We start from the raw sequence: 19,964 nt of genomic DNA on the forward strand, positions 1-19,964 counted from the left end.
ATTTAAAGACAGAATAATGTCCCTTATAGAGCAGCAACATAGAAACATTGGGGGGGGGGGGGGGTGCGGTAAACCTCATATATGTAGCCAGATATTAGAAAAAGGATGAGACATTCAAGTCACTGCAGGACTGGTTGGAACCTGAGACATTATTTATGCTTGTCCCAGTCAGTACCAGTACAAGAAAATCTTACCAGGTGACTATAGTGGTATATGTCTGGTCACAAATATTGTACATCAAAGTTTACAAATTTAATTAAGATCATAACTAAATTGTTGGGCGTGTTAAAAATTGTGTGTGAAAAGAGTCAATAACTAACACTAATAAATATGATTTTGCTTTAGTCTATTTTATTATACAAAGAAATATTCAAAATGAATGGCAGTATCGTTAATGGTTGGCATCTTATTCCAAAGGTTTCTCACAATGGTTGACAATTTTTTTTAACAATTTAATGAAAACAACTTTTTGTTACATTATAGTACTATAACTTTCTCTTCTATTTTGCCATGTTTTAACAGTTTTTATGTCTAGTTCTTCTGCACACGAAAACAATATCTGCTTCAAGAATGGTTACATGAATATCTTTCTAGTCCTCAAAGCTTGTCCTGTCAACCCATATCTTTAATTCTTAAACATTTAAGATCTTGATTTTCACCATTTCAGCACTTAAATCAATTGTTCCTATAGTTTTTTTTAAAATTTGATATAACTATGTTCAGTTTCCAATTTTATCCACCATTCCTGTTCCTTCCACTCCATTATAGAAGAAAAAATTGTTGTGTGGTGCATCTTTTTGAGAAACTGCCTACAACAAAAATAATCAATAGAGCTAATATTTGTCTAATACGATAATAAAGGATTAATCAATTTTCATAACATACAGTACACAAAACAACAGTGAAATTTAACATGAATTAGGGTTAATTCCTGTTTTCGTTTGCATTGTTACATTGAAAGTGTTATCATCCAGGAGGATTTTGATATTTACGATATTCTTGTTTTCTGGACAGGAGATAAAAGATAGGTTGACAGGCTACAAAAAAACTCCTACGGTAACTCATCATCTGAGCAGTCCAAGACAGCTTGAACTCATGGTTCTTTTCTTTATACATTACTTGGGGATTTAAAAGATACTAAAAAGTTATCAAGGGCAGTAAAACCCAAGAAGTAATTATTGTAAATCAATAAAGTTTGATAAAACTTCTTCCTAGCATTAACATATACAAAACATTAACCAGACAGAAGCTTTAGCAAGTGCCAAAACTCTGAAAGTAATTATAGGAAATAGACAGATTCGACAAAGTATGAGAACTCAGATATCTATTGTGGGAAATCATTGATAATCAATAGTCTTCTTCATCTCATGAATAATTTTCAAGTGAATCGAATGATAACATTAGCCTCTATAAGATGGAGAGAACAGCTATATTCAACTATATTTCAATTAGTGCTTAAAAAAATATAGCAGTGAATAATAATACTCATTGGTTGATTTCAAATATTTCAATTCAGAAAAACAAATATTTGAAATGTACCATGTTTAAATAATTGTACCATGTTTAAATAATTGTACCATATTTGAATTGTACCATGTTTAAATTGTACCTTATGTCTAAAAGGCAATAATTGCTTTTATACATTTTATTTTTATTATTTTTGGGACAAATCTTAATTTGTGCAGATAAGCACATGTTTGATTGAGACTAGTGACTAGTGACCAGTCAATTAGGGAGTGATATGCATATGAATATTCACTGTCAAATCAAATCTTGGCTACAAACATAATAGTCTCCTCACAGGTCCTGTAAGTTCTGCATATAATGAGTCTCCACACATCATTAACATGTATGCATGGTAGTGCTGGAAGTTATCTATAAAACTGAAAATGCATAGAAATTGAGTAATGATGATGAGTTGTATAACATTTTTGTTTGGATGTCAACTGTTTCGTAACCTGGCTGTTTCTTACTTCACATAAGCCGTTTCATACTTCACTTCGTAACCCAAAATGATTCGTACCTTTTCCTATGTTGTTGAAATCAGTTAAAAGAAATTGAAACGGCTACGCTAAATTTTTATAAGTGGCTGCCGAACCATAATTAGAATATGCACGAGATTTGTACTTCAAATTGAGTAGTTTGTTTTCCTAAATGTGTTTGAAAGAAATTTAAATAAAGATGAAACATTAAACGATTTGATCAAATACAACGGCTGCGCTAAATTTATAAAAATGGCTGCCGAACGAGCATTAGCTACGATGATTTAATAACAAAAAGCGAATTTTATGCATTGATAATTACATGAATATGAAACAATAAAATTACATTTAAATCATATACCACAGCCTGTTAAAATTCTTAAAAAGAACAATTTTTTTTTTAATAAAAATGGCTGCCGAACGAGAATTAGCTATGATGATATAATAACAAAAAGCGAATTGTATGCAATGAAAAAAAAAATTAGAAATTTCCATATTGATATTACCATGGACCTTATAATCCATGTATTATAAGGTCCGTGATATTACACAGCCTGCCCAATAGTAGTAATTCACACACAAAGGATACATTTAAACTAAAATTGTTTCAGCATTTCCTTACGATCGAAAGCCATTTTCATGCAGTTGGGTTTCAATAACAGAATTACCCCGTGATATAACCGTATATACTATATACGGTCCATGACATAACAGATAAAAAAGACGCGTACGCCCATCTTCACATGTAGGCACCTTTTGGAGACTTGCTGCGTTCTATTTTTAGGCTCAAATAACCCAACCAAATCAGAAAGCATGCAGTTTCACCTTACAATGAGTTAAATTGATTTTGGAATTCTTAGTATATTCAATCGTTTTAACCGCTTTAACAACCACCAATCAATGATCGTCAATAATCACAAATCACAACTCACTCAGCAGAATGGGTTCAATAATCAACACCAGATTAAATACTTTTTCAATCGTTTTTTAAACTGCTTTAACAATCACCAATCAATTGACATCAATAATCACAACTCACTGAGCAGAATGGGTTCGATAATCAACATCAGATTAAAAAAATAAAAGGCAGGTAATCGCTTATTATTTCATTTTCTTTCAACAACATATCGATTTATTTTAATTTCTTTCAATTCATTTCAACAACATATAGGAAAAGGTACGAATCAATTTGAGGTACAAATCACGTGTGTATTCTAATTCTTATTCGGCAGCCATTTTTTATAAATTGAGCACAGCCGTTGGATTTAGGAAAAGGAACTAATCAATTTGAATTACAAATCTCGTGCATATTCTAATTCTGGTTCGGCATATTCAATTTCTTTCAACTGATTTCAACAACATAGGGAAAGGTACGAATCAATTTGAGGTACGAAGTGAGGTTCGAATGAACTAAGAACGAAACAGCCAGGTTACAAAACAGCCTGCACCCATTTGTTTTCTCAAAAATAGATAGTACCATTAACTATAACCTACCTTAATTATCTCCTGTCCTAGAACACCTCCAACTATTGCACAGACGGGACTTAATTCAGCAAAACAATGTCTGAAAATCACAGAAGAGATTCTACAGTTATGCAATATTGATGCATGGATTCACCTTAAACTTTGCTCAATATCAAATCATTTATATTGTTTAGTGATCTAAATATGATTTTTTTCATTTTCAGAGATTGGCAATGGCCACCAAGGTCATAGTTTCTCTTTAAACAAGTATACAGAAATGAAGGGATCCATTATACCTAGTACATACTCCAAGCAATTAATAGTTTTTCAGATGAGCTATTGTTCCTGTGACTTACATTACAACATACCATATCAGACTTGTCTCCCCTATTTACAATGTCTGGCAATGCTATGTTTAAAGTGGCAATAAGTTCATACGCAATCCAAATAAGTTGGTGGGCATTAATCAGCCTTTAATCATACCAATTGATGAATATGCACATTAATTCTAACAAATTCTTTGTTATATAAAACAATTTAAGGCAACATCCTATGTTTACCCCTTGATAATGTCAAACATACACTTTAATAAATAGGATTTTAAAATATTTATTTGAGAAAATATATTATGTTTTTACACTATGCACAGATTGGACATGATTTGAGTTATGTTTTAATAACAATATTGCTACGTTAACTTTAAGTATGCATAAATAATTCTTACTCTATAAAGTTCTCAGGAAGGTATTTATCATCTAGTTGATTTTTCTCTATAATCATCTTTCTACATTCTAACAATTGTTTACTGTCTTCTTCTGAGGTAGACAGTTGTGGTCGACGTTTATTCTTCTCCATAAAATCAAATATAGCTAAATAAATTTAAAAAATGCTCATGAATCATGATGTCTAATACTCACAACCACTATTTCAGGAATATGAAGAATGGGACAAAATCATAGCTTCAATATAAATTAATGTTTAAAGTTTCAAATCTACATGCCTTAATACCAGCAGAGTAATGAGACTTAAATTATACACAAGGGCTTTACAATACAATTAAAACCCATGCTCAATCTGTGCTACACACAAACAAGGGCTTTACAATACCATTAAAACCCATGCCGAATCTGTGCTACACACAAACAAGCGTAAAATGTTCTAACTTCAAGTTTTACCTAAAGTTATGAAGTGAGCTGTAGGTGTTCTTTTTATTTTAGTTTTAATCTCTGTAGTTGACCAATCAACATCTAAGGCACTCTGCAAACGTGAAAATATTTCCTCCTGAAATTATAGATATTATAGTTTTAGAAATGTTTCTTTCCGAATTATTTTCAATTTATCTAGTAAACACTATTCCTTATCACTTTATCTTGTTTTGTAACATGCCAATAGTACAAAGATACAAAGCTATAATTCAAAATATTGAAACAAGTATATGATTTATGTAGGGTCACACTTTTATTCCATGTCATTTATATTTATATGCCAGTGGAAAGATTATATGCGTTTGTTGACTTTAGCCAATAATAGTGGCTGAAATCTAACTTCAAAGAGAATAGATAACCGGAAAAGAAGTACACGTAGTTAGTTAAAGTAAAACAAAGAAAAAGAGAGGAATGGGTTTTAACGTCTACTCGAAACAAACCAGGTCATTTCGGGACTAACATGGTTCAATTTTATTTCAATAACTCGCTTGCGCATAGGGGTCTTTAGCTGCGGGAGGAAACTGGAGCACCCCGAGAAAACCCACAAGGTTGGACAGGCGACCCTACTCCTTGTCATGTACAACGAGGGAATTGAAACCACACCAGTTGACTCAATGACAGACCTTATGATACAGCTGCATAGCTAACCATTCGGCCATCCAACCTCACTAAAGTAAAACAACAAGTATACATACAATTTCAGTTACATTCACACAATATACTATACAGCCATCTCTTTATCTAAATCTTACATAATGCATCTTTAATCTCACCTTTTTAACAACCACAGTCTCTTTTTCATCTTTTTTTATTTTTTTAGGAGCAGGTTCACCATCACCACATTCCTCATCTGGTTGACTTGATTCTTGTTTCTGATTCAACTTGGGTACTTCTCTACACAAACATGTACTTATGATAAATATTAGGTTATAAAAGCAAAAGCAAAATTTTAATGAAGTTTACATCTTTAAAAAAAAGGTGAATGTCTTTTGACTCTTCCTGGATTTTATGCTTGAAAAGGTTTATTTGAGAATTCTTCTCAACTTGATGTCAATAATGAATAACTGCAAACTATCATTTTCACATCATCAACCGTTTGTTGCAGTCAGTCTCAGCCATATTGCTATAATCAACAATAAGATATGAAATATAAAGGTTTTTTTTAAGCTAGAGTAGAATATTACTATTACAAGATTGTAATAGCAGGTTGAATATGTGCATTTGTAGATGTGTGTGATTGGATAGAGTGTAAAGTATTCTTTCTTACTCAGGGCTCACACTGGCTTTCAATTTTTTTTCCGCCAAAATAGATGATAATTTTTATATAAAAAAAATGTTGATATTTTTTTCCGCCAACTGGAATATTTTATCTGCCAAAAATGTGTGATAAAAAAGACAACACCTAACAATTTTTTGTCTCAGCTAGGCTTATTATAAAACAATTACCGATATTACAATATACAACAACTTTAAAAACCTGTCTTTACATAATAGATTAGCAAAGTTTGGATTTAATAAGATCAGATTTTATTTTTGGTGACTTTAGCGTATTTGAACACCATACTGCACAATATATTTTCAGTATTTACATGTCAAATCTCATCCAAGGACTGCCATTTTTCTATAAATTTATGTGTTGCGTGCACAATGGGCCTATTGTTATTTTCAGCCAGTTGATTAATTTATAGTATCCCGCCATGTGATTGACATTCAATAAAGGTTAATTCAGGATAAATACGATTAGCATTTTAAGATTTTTTCCGCCAGTTCTCAAAAAGAATCGCCAGTACCGCAAAACATTATCGCCAAAATTATCGTCAAAATCAAATTTAAATCGCCATTTTCATATTTTTATCGCAAATTTCGACTTTGGCGACCGACAGTGTGAGCCCTGTTCTTACTGAATGTTGGGCAGGTTTGTACTTATTTCATAGCTCCCAGAAGGTGACTGTTTGTGCTTGAACTAGTCTTGGGGCCAAGTCACCAGCTAGAATTTGTAAAAACACTGTGTAGCTTGACTGGATAGCACGTGCAACTTTAAACTTTAACAGTGAAGATTGCAGGTTTGAATCCCATCTGGTCAAATATCTGACACACAATCTATTACAGATATCTTACTCAACATTCTAAACTACAAATAGTTGTGGATGGGGTTTTAAAAGGAATTAAAAAGAAACTAAGAACTTACTCAGCAAATTCATGCTTTCCAAGATCAGCAAACATGTAACCATAGTAACCAAATACATCTCCAGCAAAATATTTAATATTATTTTCTGAACATATATTATTTATTTTACATAGTAGAGATGAAGGACAACATGCAGCACAGATGACGTCATACTGTTTAAAAAATTCATCATTCTTGTCAGCCACATCATCAGTATCAGCTGTTACATTCACCATGGGATTCAATAACTGGGTTCGTTCTAGAGATGAGAGTGCCCGCTAAAACAAATTAACATTAGCGATATTAATTTTTTAACTTAATACTATATCTACCAATCTTGTACGGGCAAGTGAAATTGTAAAATCTTTTCTACTTACATTTTTCCCTATATCTGCCTGTGGAATCAGAAACTGAGACAGCTTGTCCTCTTCATCAACCTACAAATAATATACATAACAAATTACCAAAGACAGTAATAATAAAAGACACAAGGATGGTAATATTTCCAATTATGAAGACATTTCTCAGCATTTTGTGTATGGTACTTTTAACTAGATACAAAGTGTATAATTAAACTTCTCCTGTAATATAACTATACACAATTATCAGCATGATCAATATAAAAAGTTTACATTAATTCTGAAATCATTGTAAATCAATTGTTGATACAAGTAAAAACAATGTGTCATGTAAACAATTGCTTTCAGTTTTAGACTCACCTGTGTATGGTCAAGTATTGTTAAAGATTTTATTCCTGATAGAACAATATTCTTTGCTACCTCAGCTCCTAATCCTTTTATACCTATCAATAATACCTTTGCTGCTCTTAATCTGAAATAATAATAATAACAATTGTTGGAGGTAACTAACTGACATAGGCCTACAGGTACAAATGTATTATTATTATTATTACAGCATAGTGCGCCCTTTCATATAACATGTTCAGGGGCACTTTACAAAGTGACAATGTAATCATAAATAAACAAAATGAAATGAAATGAATAAATGGGGCCTGAAATGCAATGAAACAAAATCCCAATATAAATAGATGACACATATTAATTAATCGCACATTTATTTTTTTAAAAAGTATCAAGCAATCAAACTATACACTAAGTTTCATCACTCTCTATCAGATAGAATCAAGACTATCTTGTCCCAAAGCATCGACCAATGAAATTGATTAGCACTGCTTAGCTTCAGCTCGAAATGTTAATCATTGAACTCAGTCAAGGCATTCACCTAATGAACATCTACATCAAGTATAAACATTCTGCCTCAATTAAAAGCATAGTTTGTTATGTTCCAAAGTCTTGACCAATCAAATTGCTTATCGCTCCTTAGCCTAAGCAGAAAATTCTCACCATCGAACTTAGTCAAGGTAATGATATAATGAATCTATATTCAGAGTTTCGTCGCTCTCACTTCATTATAACCAAAGTTATTGTGCACCAAAGAATCAACCAATCAGATTGCTTATCTCTGCTTACCGTAAGCAGACAATGTTCATCATTGAACTCCATCAAGACATTCACCTAATGAACGCCTACACCAAGTTTGAACATTCTACCTCAATTAGAAGGAGAGTTATTGTGTTCCAAAGTCTCGATCAAGTGAATCAAGGGCCATAACTCTAGCAGCAATTAACGGAAACTGCTGAAATTCAATAAACTTCTTCGTTTTTTTCATATCTTATTCCCATGCGCCGTGCGGTATTCAAATTTATGCCATTAATATTCCTACAAAATTATGTGTCGTAATATGATAGAATGAAAATGTGCTGACTACTGCCGATCCGTATTTTTTTTTTTATCAAATTCACCCTAGTAATATTCCTCCAAAATTACCATATTTTTCGGAGTCTAGGTTGACACTTTTTTCAGCCAAAGTCCGGCATTCGTCTTATTCTCCGTTTCGACTAATATACAGATGGAGGTAAAAAAAAATTGGCCAGTTAACTGTCGCTCCACGATACAGAGCGAGTGACATCATCTGCTAAATAATAGAGCTCATTTCTCAGCTTGATTATTTCATTTTTTAAACCCCATTCAAAATATTATCATTAATCAATCCAGCCTATTATCAACGATAATTGGGTAGCGTGGTAGATATGCACTCAGTACACTGTATTATTTTGGAATTTTGAATATTATTCACCATGTCCAATTAGGCATATTCCTTGTTGTACAATTTAGGACGTTTGGAAAATAGCGTTGGACATGTCCAGAATATACAGGCGAAATCCCATCACTGGTTTAAAGAGTTTGACAAAGTGAAACAAGGGCCATAACTCTAGACATAATTAACAAAAAGGGCTGAAATTCAATAGGATTCTTTGTTTTACAAATCTAAATAATGCATACAAATTTCATACAGATCGAATGAAAACTTTTGTCATTAGAGCATTCACAGGGTTTGACAAAGTGAAACACGGCCCATAACTCTAAAGTAATTAACAGAAATTGCTGTAATTCAATAGGATTCTTTGTATTACTAATTAAAAGGATTTCACACAGATCGGATGATAATTTTTGTCGTTAGAGCGTTCACAGGTGCAATAAATTGAAACAAGGGCCATAACTCCAGAAGAAAGTAAACAAAATTATTGAAATAAATTAGGATTCTTCATCTCAGTAATGTAAATAACATATATCAATTTCAAAACAATCAGATCATAAATGTAGTCTGTAGAGTGTTCTCACACGAAATTGTGGACAACGGACCAACAGACTTTCGCACGGATGGAGGCGACGGCAATATACGACCATATTTCCATGTGGGCGTATAAAAAACGGTGAAACAGGAAATGACCTATATTGGTGATACGAGAAATCTGGCAAGATACACATTACGAACAGGATGCTACATGTATCATACTACATGAAATGAATTTTACTGATTTTATTATTGTTTGTCTTACCTAAACTACGCCAAACCCTAATTTAATTATGTTCAACTCCTATCTACAAAAACAATACATATGTAATCCATAGAAATATTGTACAAAAATGCACTTTGTTTCACGTTTAAACAGGGGACCTCAAATTTTAATGAGGAGGATATGACGCAATATGCAGGTCAAACTATCCCAACATCTGGCGACTAAAAGAAGCGTTGGTGAATATGATAATGGATAAACCTGTTTCATTGAACAACTTTTGTTTGTCAGAAATTATTGTTGTTCAATGATGGCTTACACAAAAGGGTAGGCCAGGTATTTGGAATTAACTGATTGGTGCCTTTTACTTTCAGCTCATGAGTAGGCCTTTTGAGGAGGAACCAGTCTCAATTAGTCCTGGCTTGAAGCACCTTGAGGTTATATGTGAACGAAACCTCATGGCACCCTGCAGTAGGCCAGGTCTAAAGCTACATTTCTTCGAGGATTCTTTTCAATTTTATTTTGCAGAACTACATGTAGAACTTTAGAAGTACAATCGATTTTAACATAGATCAGATACTTTTTTGTTCCAGTAAATCAGGGTGTACATTTCAGATATTCAACAGGATATTCATTCTCGACCAAAAATATGCATTTTTGGCAATTAGTCGCATTGACAACTAATCTATATTTTTTTTATTATATTAAAACAAAGAGATTATCTCCCCTTGCTCGAATTATTATTATTAACTCAGAATAATCATAATTGTGAAAAATAGACACCTTTTTTGTGCATCCAGACCCCACAAGCGAATCTGTCTGTCATAAAGAGCAGCCTCAGCCTCTGTTATGTTTTCTTCTCCCATTTTAAAACTTAGGTTTACCACACAGAGAAACTTTCAAAAATTTATAACTTCTTGTTTATAAACTTGGAAATAAATTTAAGTGGAGGTTGAGTAAAATTTCTGTAACGGAAACGAAGTAGTAAATAATAATTTTAATTAATTATATCAAAGTAAGAAATTATATTTCAATCTATATAATTTGAATTAATTATCATAATATTCGTCAACAATCGTTCGGTGTGAGGAAAATAACCACAATGTGTACAGCTAATAATTGAGTTTCGTTTGTTGTATAAATTCAGAATTTTACAGGTCATATTTTCCATTCGGAAACATTGGTTTAAAAACAACGTGACTTTCAGTCAAATCGTCAAAAATGCGATAGAAGCGACTACAATTTATTTTTAAATAAAGAGAGAGAGAAATGCGGTTTAACGTCCACTCGACACAAACTAGGTCATTTCGGGACTAACAAATGGTTCAATTTTATTTCTATAATTCGCTTGCGCTTAGGGGTCTTTAGCATTGGGAGCAGGCCAATCTGTGTCACAGAGATCTTCTAATATCTCTGTAACAGCTTGACGTCACATCACGCGGCGTCAATCCTCAATAGCGCGTGCATTGTTTACATAAGACGTTACTGATTCGGGAGAAATAGTGAATTTTACTTATTTTAATACCCATTTACACTAAATAGGAAATGATTAACCAATCAGCATTGATGTTACTAGTGGATTACCCACAGTTCCGTGCAAAACACGCCTAAAGCTCGCCTTAACAGACCGTTTCATTGGCTTATCCATGACACCATTCAGAACACGAGTTAAATAACAACTCTTCCAGATCCTAGTGTAGTATTAAGACAAGTAAAACGAAATTTTGAACTATTAAAAACAAAACGAAATAGGATCTGCGTTTTAACCAGATCGGTGCTAACCATTCGGCCATCCACCCCCCCCCCCCCTCCTTATTTTTAAATTTCTCACCAATTAAATCAGGAACTCTTTCGATGAACATTGCTGGATCAGGATTTAGCATTTCTCTAGAAAAGGATGCCAAAAATATTGTCGCATGTGTTAATCTTGAAGAGAAGATAATTTTCTTTATTCGGATTAATAATGAATACCATTATTTCACTAATTATTTTACTGATAATAGCAAAAGAAATTACCCCCATCCCCTACCATGGACGCATATACTCTTACATGGGTGAGTTGTCTGCGATATCACCTCGGTGGAAGCGGACGTAAAACACAACCAACTCACACACATGGGTGAGTTTGTCTGCGATTGCGATATCACTTCGGTGGAAGCGAATGTAAAATACAACTAACTCATGGGTGAGCTATCTTTAAAAATTGTTGTCGCCAATGACGTTATACACATCATTGGTGGTCGAATTGACTGTCGTTGTACATGCTCGCTTTTCCGATTGAACCACCTGTTTTACCATACTCTGTTCTAAAGTTGAAGAGTTTTCCGTTTTACTTTTAGGAAGAGCTACGTGTGTGAAATCTAGGAAAATGTTGCTTGAAAACGATGCCGTATGTTAATTCAGTTTACAAATCTTAAAGTAAAACAAAACGTATTACATCATTTTGTGAATTTAAAGCTATTTGACAATCGTAATGCTAAGGCATTTTAAATAGACTAAGTCCGGAACGAATACTAGTAAAATCCTAAAATAAGCCACTTACTCATGACTTACTGTCTGATTCATCGTAAATTTTAAACGGATTTCTTCGATTATGAACAAACTACTTAACTTTGGTTATTATAAACTTACCTGTGTGTTTGTAATGAACTCCCGTTCGATAAAATCCATTGCACTACTAATTATCACAACGATGAGAACAATTTCTCTCTTGAAAAATTTGAAAATTTACTTGTAATTTCGACAGAGTCGATGTCAACAATGTCTTCGTGACGTATTGGTCGATTCCAATATACCTGTTGCGGGGGTTGGTTAACATTGAAAGATAGTTTGACAGCGCGATCATTTTGATCGTATATGGGTTTGGGCGACGAAAAATATCAATTGAAGGCAATTACATAGGAGATTTATATGGAAACCATTGATCGCCAGTCTATCAAATTTTCTTCACAATTAAAATATCACTGATTGCACGGATACTCGTAAAAATAAAGTCATGTATAAACTATAAATATCCTATCTTCTTTATGTTATAAATAATTTAACAGGGATCATGAAGCTTACCTCCGAATTCTCTGAGTGTATTTTTAATTTTATACGCATTCTTTCGATCGAATAATAACCGCTTCAGTAACATCTTTAAGCGTGTTGCGGCAGCCCTCAGCGTGTCTATTGGGTGCCCTGTGGGTATATAATGCTACTAAGCCCGTATGACCCCGTAAGAAGCGGAACATTAATTCTCGATTCGACAGTTTTGACCGAAGTGTGATAAAGCCCGTAAAACGAATGTATAGTTGTGTTTGTGCGGCATGCGTGTTCAAAAGTAAATAATCCCATCCGAGTCGCTAATCAAATAATTAGAACAAAATATTTCAAAAAGTAAAGCTATAAAATTTGCAGAGATTTTACTAGAATGTAAAAGACGGTAACTAAATACAGGAATGCGGGTAGTTATGTGTGCGAACGCTCAAACTCAATGCCAATTGTCGTAGGTATCCAGACCACTCGGACCAAAGACTACTCGGACTAAGACCAGTCGGACCAAAACAAGACCAGTCGGACCAATTAAATTATATTATAAGGCTAGACAATATGCTATTTATTTATTATTAAATCACAATACAAAGAAGCAAATAATTCTTATACGGAATTCTTATATTTAGAGTTGTTTGGTTCAATTTTGTGTACGTAAATAAATCAACGATTAGTTGATTAATTAATTATTAATTAATAATGGTGCCAAAAAAAAATATCAATCTAATTTTTCTTTACTCTTGCAATGAGACTCGGTATGTCCAGACTTTTGACAGTTTCTACATATACGGGTATACTGTTCTTGTCTGATAGCCTAATTTTACTTTTTCCACATTCGCGGTATCCCCAGTGGTTTCATTCCGTTCTACCCCACTAACCCCTGGGTTACTATATATGGGGGGGGGGGGTGGAGACACGTTTTCAAGTTATCCGCCCTTGATGCGTTAATATAAACAGCACATAATAATACGAAGACCGGACGTTTATATGCCCCTTTTTAAACGTGACTACAAGTGTGGTTCTCGATATTTTGCGATTTGGAATACAATTATCAATTTATTCAAACAACACGTTATTATTAGTTCGAGTAGTCATATTAAAACACACACAATTATCAATTTATTCAAATAACACTTTATTATTGGTTCGAGTAGTCATATTAAAATAAACACAATTATCAATTTATTAAAATAACACTTTATTATTGGTTCGAGTAATTATATTAAAACAAACGCAATTATCAATTTATTAAAACAACATTTTATTATTGGTCCGAGTCGTCTTTCTGTTGTGTCCGAATAGTCTTTTTGTATGGTCCGAGTAGTCTATTTGTTTGGGCTGAGTGGTCTATCACTTGGTCCGACTGGCCTTGAACCGAGTGATCTTTGGTCCGAGTGGTCATGGATTCTTGTCGTAATTGTACTTGAATTTCTTATGCTGTCACCCCTAATACGAAATGATATCTTCCGCAGAGTGACGTAACCATCTTCCATATTGGTATTTTTCTCTGGGAAAAGTTTGTGATATTTCAATTTTTCAAGAGAGAACTTGTTTTCATCGTTGTGATAATTAGTTGTGCAATGGATTTTATCGAACGGGAGTTCATTACAAACACACAGGTAAGTTTATAATAACCAACGTTAAGTAGTTTGTTCATAATCGAAGAAATCCGTTTAAAATTTACGATGAATCAGACAGTAGCACTAGCAGCCAGATGGATCGCCACAAAAAACACCATTCTTTCTCGTCAAGTTGAAGTTCAAGTGACAATTCAGAATTCATTAACAGATGATCTTTGTTATCAGAATGTTCCATAAAGCTCTCATTAGTCTTATTTTTATTGTTTTATATTTCAGTTTCTATCAGAACTTACCAGGATGTTCCAAAGATCCAAAAATTCAGGTTCTGTGTCAATAACAATGAAAAGATGTAAGATTACAAATTATTATTTCAGATTATGCTTTTAATATAGGGCTGAATATTTTGAGTGTATCTAAAAGAACGGTCGCTGGTATTAGTTTTAGTTTCATAAATGATTTAAGCAGTCCAGTGTAAAATTTTGTATGGGGAAGACCTAAGCTGACCGCAGCAAATGGTTTAATAAGTTCAGTTGATCACATGAAAGCCAAATATTTGTAATGTGTCAGCTAAATATAAAGATAAAATTTAAATGAAAAATATATTTTGATGCTTTATTTTTCGAGATGTTAATGTCTCAGCGAGTAAGACATTTGTTCGCTAACCTGGAGGTCCCATGCGTTGGCCAAGAAAATTCATCGTGATTTTCCGGCGTGGTTCCCCCTTGTCACTGGTGCAGTGAATTCGATATAAGAATTGGCTGTAGGGTGTGCCCATCTTCATTAGCCCAGTCAGAGCAGAACAGTAGGATATTAAACCCCATTTCTTTTTCATTTCTTTCTTTTTTACACGATACAATAGAATGAATGAATGTTGAATTTCATGGTTTATTTTTTCAGGGGATGGACACAATAAACCTAAACCAAGAACAGGCAATCCTCCAGAACCAACTGAATATAAATGTTTATTTAGAGCAACAGCCAGAAATAAGAAAATAAGTACAGTGGTATGTATGATATATAATTCTTATACATCAGGTGTTCTAGTAAGCATATCCTGCCTTATGCTTGAGTGACCACAACAATTGTAAATACTTATACGTAGCTATAGCCTATGGAACAAATGTTGGATGACCTACAAGTTTTATGACTGCATTGGGAATCTGTATATAAAAAAGTCTATACTTGTATGTACCGGTATACAAAAAATATTTAGGTTCTGAGACAATACTTGCAAACATAAAATTTCAAGTTTCTAGATCCATTATCAGTTTATTCTTGCTGTGTACAGGAATTATCTTGCGTAATTACTATTTCTTATGTTACACCTAAAATTTTCTTAGTTGAGCTCATTTACAAACATTAACTATTTGTTGTCTTGGGTCTACAGAGTAAACACAGTCTGTGTTTGATAGTTATAATGTGAATGTTGCTCCTTTCATCTCTTTATTTCCATGGATCATGGAGCATAGTGTCAGTCATATCTTGTGCTATTTATTATTGACAGTAACATTTATCAGGTTGTGATCTTGATAATAGAAAGCTTGCTGAACGTACACTTCCAATTACACTTCCATATTTTACTGGATACATTTAAGGGTTACGCCCCATTACCATATGAAATTGTGGTAGGTAGTCAGGAAGGATGTTTTTTTTTGTTTTTTTTAAATAATCAGTCTCGTGTAGCTCTTTCTATGTGAGAACCAGAATATTTTTTTTTTATATAGCCCAATTTTATAATTCATGTCTTTGCCAATGATTTTGTAGTACTTGCTGTACATCATAGAGAAGGAGATGGATGAGTTGATAAAACAAAACATTGTATGTTTTCACTCATAATTTTTTTATTTTATTTTAGGTCAGTCAAAAAGATGTAACAAAATTCCAAATGGCAAGTTATTTTTGAAATCCATATATAATTCTGTAAATTGAGGAAGAATTGGTATTTGTATTTTAAGAATCGATCAGACCTTTGGAAACATTTGAATTTTAAGGTGGAACGAGGGGCGAATTTTTTTTTTTTTTTTTTTTTTTTTAATGTTATTTTGGGTTGAAACTTTGTATATACTATAAAGATCATTTAGTTAGCTGATTTTTTTCATCAAATCCCAAATCGGACATTGGTTGCCATGATTACTAACGAATCAAGAAAAAATGGGAAATTCGTAGGAGTGCTAGATCTCTGTTAATAATAACTCTACAGTTCTGAAACTTTCACACCTTATAAACAATGCATAAAGCTAAGAAATGACAGAGAGACAATTGGAGTCCACTATATTTTTATTAATTTATAAGCATTTATATAATTGTGTGATTTTTTTTAACGAAACATGAACTAAAAACTGAATTATTTACAAAAATAAAAACAGTAAATACAAAAACTCTCTGTTATCTCATTCAAAAGACTTTAATCTATAACTGTTGCAAATTTCAAGTAAAAATATTAGTAACTTTTTGAGATCTAGTAATTTGAAATTGCATTTTCGTCCAAAAAATCAAATCGGAGAAAAATCACATCAAAAAGTAAATGGTTTTATTTGGGTCATATCAAACAGGACTAAAAACAATTATTTTTATTCCCATCATGCTATTCTTTGTTTACTCTTTCCAACGGTATATCAAACATGGCGGTCAATGGACATGTAGAGGCTTAAAATCGGGATTTTTTAGACGTTATTTTATCAAAATTCGGACATGTACAGGTTCAGAAATGTTTACCAATCGACAGAAAAAGTACTTTTTAACATAAAAAAAAATGAAATTTTTGATATTTTGTTTTTGGGGACTCAAAGATAAGGCTTTAAACTATCAAAAACTGTCATTACTTAAAAAGTGGAATTTTTTTCAACCCGCGTTCTCCCTTAATCAAATTTTTAATTTTATCCCAATTTTAAATAAAATACACTTTTGGAATTCCTTTTTTTGCTTTATAATGTTTCTACATTTAAGTACTTTATTTCTTTCAGGCATATTGTACATTACTGAAAGGCAACTTGGTCGCCTTAAAGAGAGGTGAAAAGAAAGATACAACTAAAAAGAAAACAAAGGCAACATAATTATTTGTATTGCTCAAGGAAATGAATATCAAAAGAACATTTAAGGAGAAGCAGTAAAAGGAAAATTTGTGTTGTTGATTTTTTAATTTTACGATGCAGTGTAAGGAGACAGTTTAAGATTTATCCATTAATGACAGTGTTGTGAGAGGTGTAGGATGGTTTTATTTTTTGTATATATATATATAACATTTTTCATTAACTATCCTTTTGATTATAAGTGTATCATTTTGAAATCATCCTGTATTTCTGGACTTAGTCCGCAAAGAATTCTGATGTTATGATTATCCAAGACAGCCAAATAGGATGACCGTAACTTTTTCAACAATTATTATGGCAACAAGCTAAACTCAAGACAAATTTAGTCAGTTGAAGTGAATATTTATTAAATGTTAAAGATACATTATGTACGATTTAGATAAAGAGCTAGCCATTCTTGCTATAATAGTTCGAAAATAGATAATGTAAAATGTATAATTTGAAAATCTCATTCAAATTACTCTATTACGAGCAAAGATATTAGCCTTTGAATGTTTGACAAGACGTGAGCAATAGTTTCGCTCCTCCATTTTTAGCTTAAATCAAAATATGGCTGAACTGTTATAATCTATTTAATATCGGAGAAATCCAATGCCATCGAGAGTTGATTATGGCTTGGATAAGTTAATGTCTAATTAATAATTTAGAAAAAAATTCAGGCCCAAAGAAAGACCTGCAATAGGCAGATTTAGCTCTTGCATAATGTATGTTTAATAAGAAGAATTTTTGTTGTATCAGTGCATACATATTTTATTTGTATATATAAATGGTTTGTTTATTAAATGTAAATATTCATGTTGTACCTTTAAACACTTTCCCTGAAAATTAAAATGTTTAATTTTCTTTTTATATTTTATTTAACCTGGTCCACCCATGTACACATTGGCATGCACGTAAAAGAACTTATGAAATTTTGAATTCAATCAATCGTAGTCTTGAACACTGCTATCTAGAAAAAATTCTGCCTTCTAGCAGTAGAAACAAAAGTAATTGTATGTTAGTGCCAAAATGACCAGAGTATTGTGCTGACGAGATATTAAATTCCTATCCTATCTTAAGTTTGGTTGTTTATCTTCCTGTTGTTCAAAAAATGGGACCTTATGAACAGTGTTGTTTTCTGTAAGGTGAGTTGCCATATAAAGCAAGGGGTCAGAAACACTACTTACAGTTAAAGTGTTACAGTGAAGTTCTATCTATTAGCTTATACTGGCAAAAACATACAAGAATAAATAATGTATCCAGGGGAGGGTAAGTAAAATTAAACTCCAGAACACACATTGTTGGAATATAGAAATTTATCTGTGTCACAATTAACAATTGTTCATTCAATGGATGTTAATAGAGCACTATAACGTGTTTGATTGATGCTATACATGACAGTTACACATTATAAGGTATAATATTTTGAGAAAATTCAAGTCAATAAATGGTCAATAGTGTTAAGTTACTGCACTTGGTTCCGGTTGTAGGTGACAAGGAGTAGTGTCCCTGTCCAACCTCGTGGGTTTTCTACAGGTCCTTCGGTTTCTTCCCACTGCTAAAGACCCCTATGCGCAAGTGAATTATTGAAATAAAATTTAACCATATGTTAGTCCCGAAATGACCTAGTTTGTGTCGAGTGGACCTTAAACCCCATCTCTCTCTCTCTCTCTGCACTTGGTTCATTGGGAGAAAAACTGCATATTTGCATAATTTTCCTTAAAATAATTTTCCGTAAAAGAAATTTTAATGCTGCCTAAAAGTGTAGTTTGTATAGATTTGTAATGTAATTAAGCAATAGTTATATTCCCCTCCCCCCCCCGAGAACTGAAAACGGGGAAGAATAGAAATACCTCCTAAATACCTTCAAGAAATTATTACACCCTACACTCCCTCTCGTTCACTTTGCTCACAGAATGAGAACCTTCTCGTATGTCCTCTAGTGAAAACTAAAAGTGGTGAAAGAACTTTCGCCCATAGTGGCCCAACATTATGGAATAGGCTATCAAAAAAGACTAAAGACTCTAAAAACATGACATCTTTTAAGAAATCTCTTAAGACTGAACTCTTTAAATCTGTTTACTCTTAGTGCTAATAACTATTTTGTTTATGGTAATTTGACCAGTTATGACATTTATTTTGTTCATTCCTTGTGTTTAAATGTTTATCGTATCATGGATATTTTTCATCTTTAAAATATGTCTTATGTAGATAGCGCCATAGGCGTACGAGCTGCTGCCCCCCCATTTTGGGCACCAAATGCTGGGAAAATTTGGGCACACAATTGTACTTTGTAAAAGTTGTATAAAAAAATATTGTGTTCATGAATGTTTCCAATTTAACAGCGAATTTATTATTATTATGTAACATACTAAGAACCTAACTACATTTTTTGGGCACCAACCACCACCGCCCCCCCCAGTCAAAAATTTTCCCGTACGCCTATGGATAGCGCTCTTGAGCAACCAGTTTGTTGGATATTCAGCGCTTTATAAATAGATTATTATTATTATTATTATAGAAAATGATTTTTCAAAACACCTGAGAAGGTTCAGATCATTAAGAATATTATCTGTTTATGTATAGA

The 19,964-nt window shown here is 32.8% G+C and overlaps 2 protein-coding genes across 2 annotated transcripts; one reads left to right on the top strand and one right to left on the bottom strand.

The window, feature by feature from the left end:
- Nucleotides 1–329: 329 nt before the first annotated feature.
- Nucleotides 330–10,647, bottom strand: LOC126820542 (SUMO-activating enzyme subunit 1). The gene is made up of 9 exons (XM_050548563.2): nucleotides 10,480–10,647; nucleotides 7,538–7,649; nucleotides 7,196–7,255; nucleotides 6,840–7,096; nucleotides 5,425–5,545; nucleotides 4,622–4,727; nucleotides 4,171–4,315; nucleotides 3,477–3,546; nucleotides 330–809 (listed from the first exon to the last, which is right to left on the bottom strand). Exons 1-9 carry the CDS (start codon nucleotides 10,560–10,562, stop codon nucleotides 720–722), a joined length of 1,044 nt encoding a protein of 347 aa, XP_050404520.1. The 5' UTR covers nucleotides 10,563–10,647; the 3' UTR covers nucleotides 330–719.
- Nucleotides 10,648–12,001: 1,354 nt separating this feature from the next.
- LOC126820540 (signal recognition particle 14 kDa protein) lies at nucleotides 12,002–18,456 on the top strand. The gene is made up of 5 exons (XM_050548561.2): nucleotides 12,002–12,085; nucleotides 14,586–14,658; nucleotides 15,207–15,313; nucleotides 16,165–16,197; nucleotides 17,273–18,456. The coding sequence occupies exons 1-5, from the start codon at nucleotides 12,065–12,067 to the stop codon at nucleotides 17,360–17,362; spliced, it is 324 nt and encodes a 107-aa protein (XP_050404518.1). The 5' UTR covers nucleotides 12,002–12,064; the 3' UTR covers nucleotides 17,363–18,456.
- The last annotated feature ends 1,508 nt before the right edge of the window (nucleotides 18,457–19,964 follow it).

This window comes from Patella vulgata, chromosome 5, assembly GCF_932274485.2.
Source record: "Patella vulgata chromosome 5, xgPatVulg1.2, whole genome shotgun sequence".
Classification (NCBI taxonomy): Eukaryota; Metazoa; Mollusca; class Gastropoda; family Patellidae; genus Patella; species Patella vulgata.

What these genes read in the sequence shown, in the direction of transcription:
- LOC126820542 (XM_050548563.2), bottom strand. Translation starts at nt 10,562, where the DNA reads ATGGGAGAAGAAAACATAACAGAGGCTGAGGCTGCTCTTTATGACAGA. An exon ending in GGTCTGGATGCACAAAAAAG is followed by an intron (nt 7,650 to 10,479) that starts GTGTCTATTTTT and finishes TTATTATTTCAG; the next exon opens with ATTAAGAGCAGCAAAGGTAT. An exon ending in AGCTCACTTCATAACTTTAG is followed by an intron (nt 4,316 to 4,621) that starts GTAAAACTTGAA and finishes AAATTTATTTAG; the next exon opens with CTATATTTGATTTTATGGAG.
- LOC126820540 (XM_050548561.2), top strand. Translation starts at nt 12,065, where the DNA reads ATGTTGCTTGAAAACGATGCC. An exon ending in GTCAATAACAATGAAAAGAT is followed by an intron (nt 14,659 to 15,206) that starts GTAAGATTACAA and finishes TTATTTTTTCAG; the next exon opens with GGGATGGACACAATAAACCT. An exon ending in ATGTAACAAAATTCCAAATG is followed by an intron (nt 16,198 to 17,272) that starts GCAAGTTATTTT and finishes TATTTCTTTCAG; the next exon opens with GCATATTGTACATTACTGAA.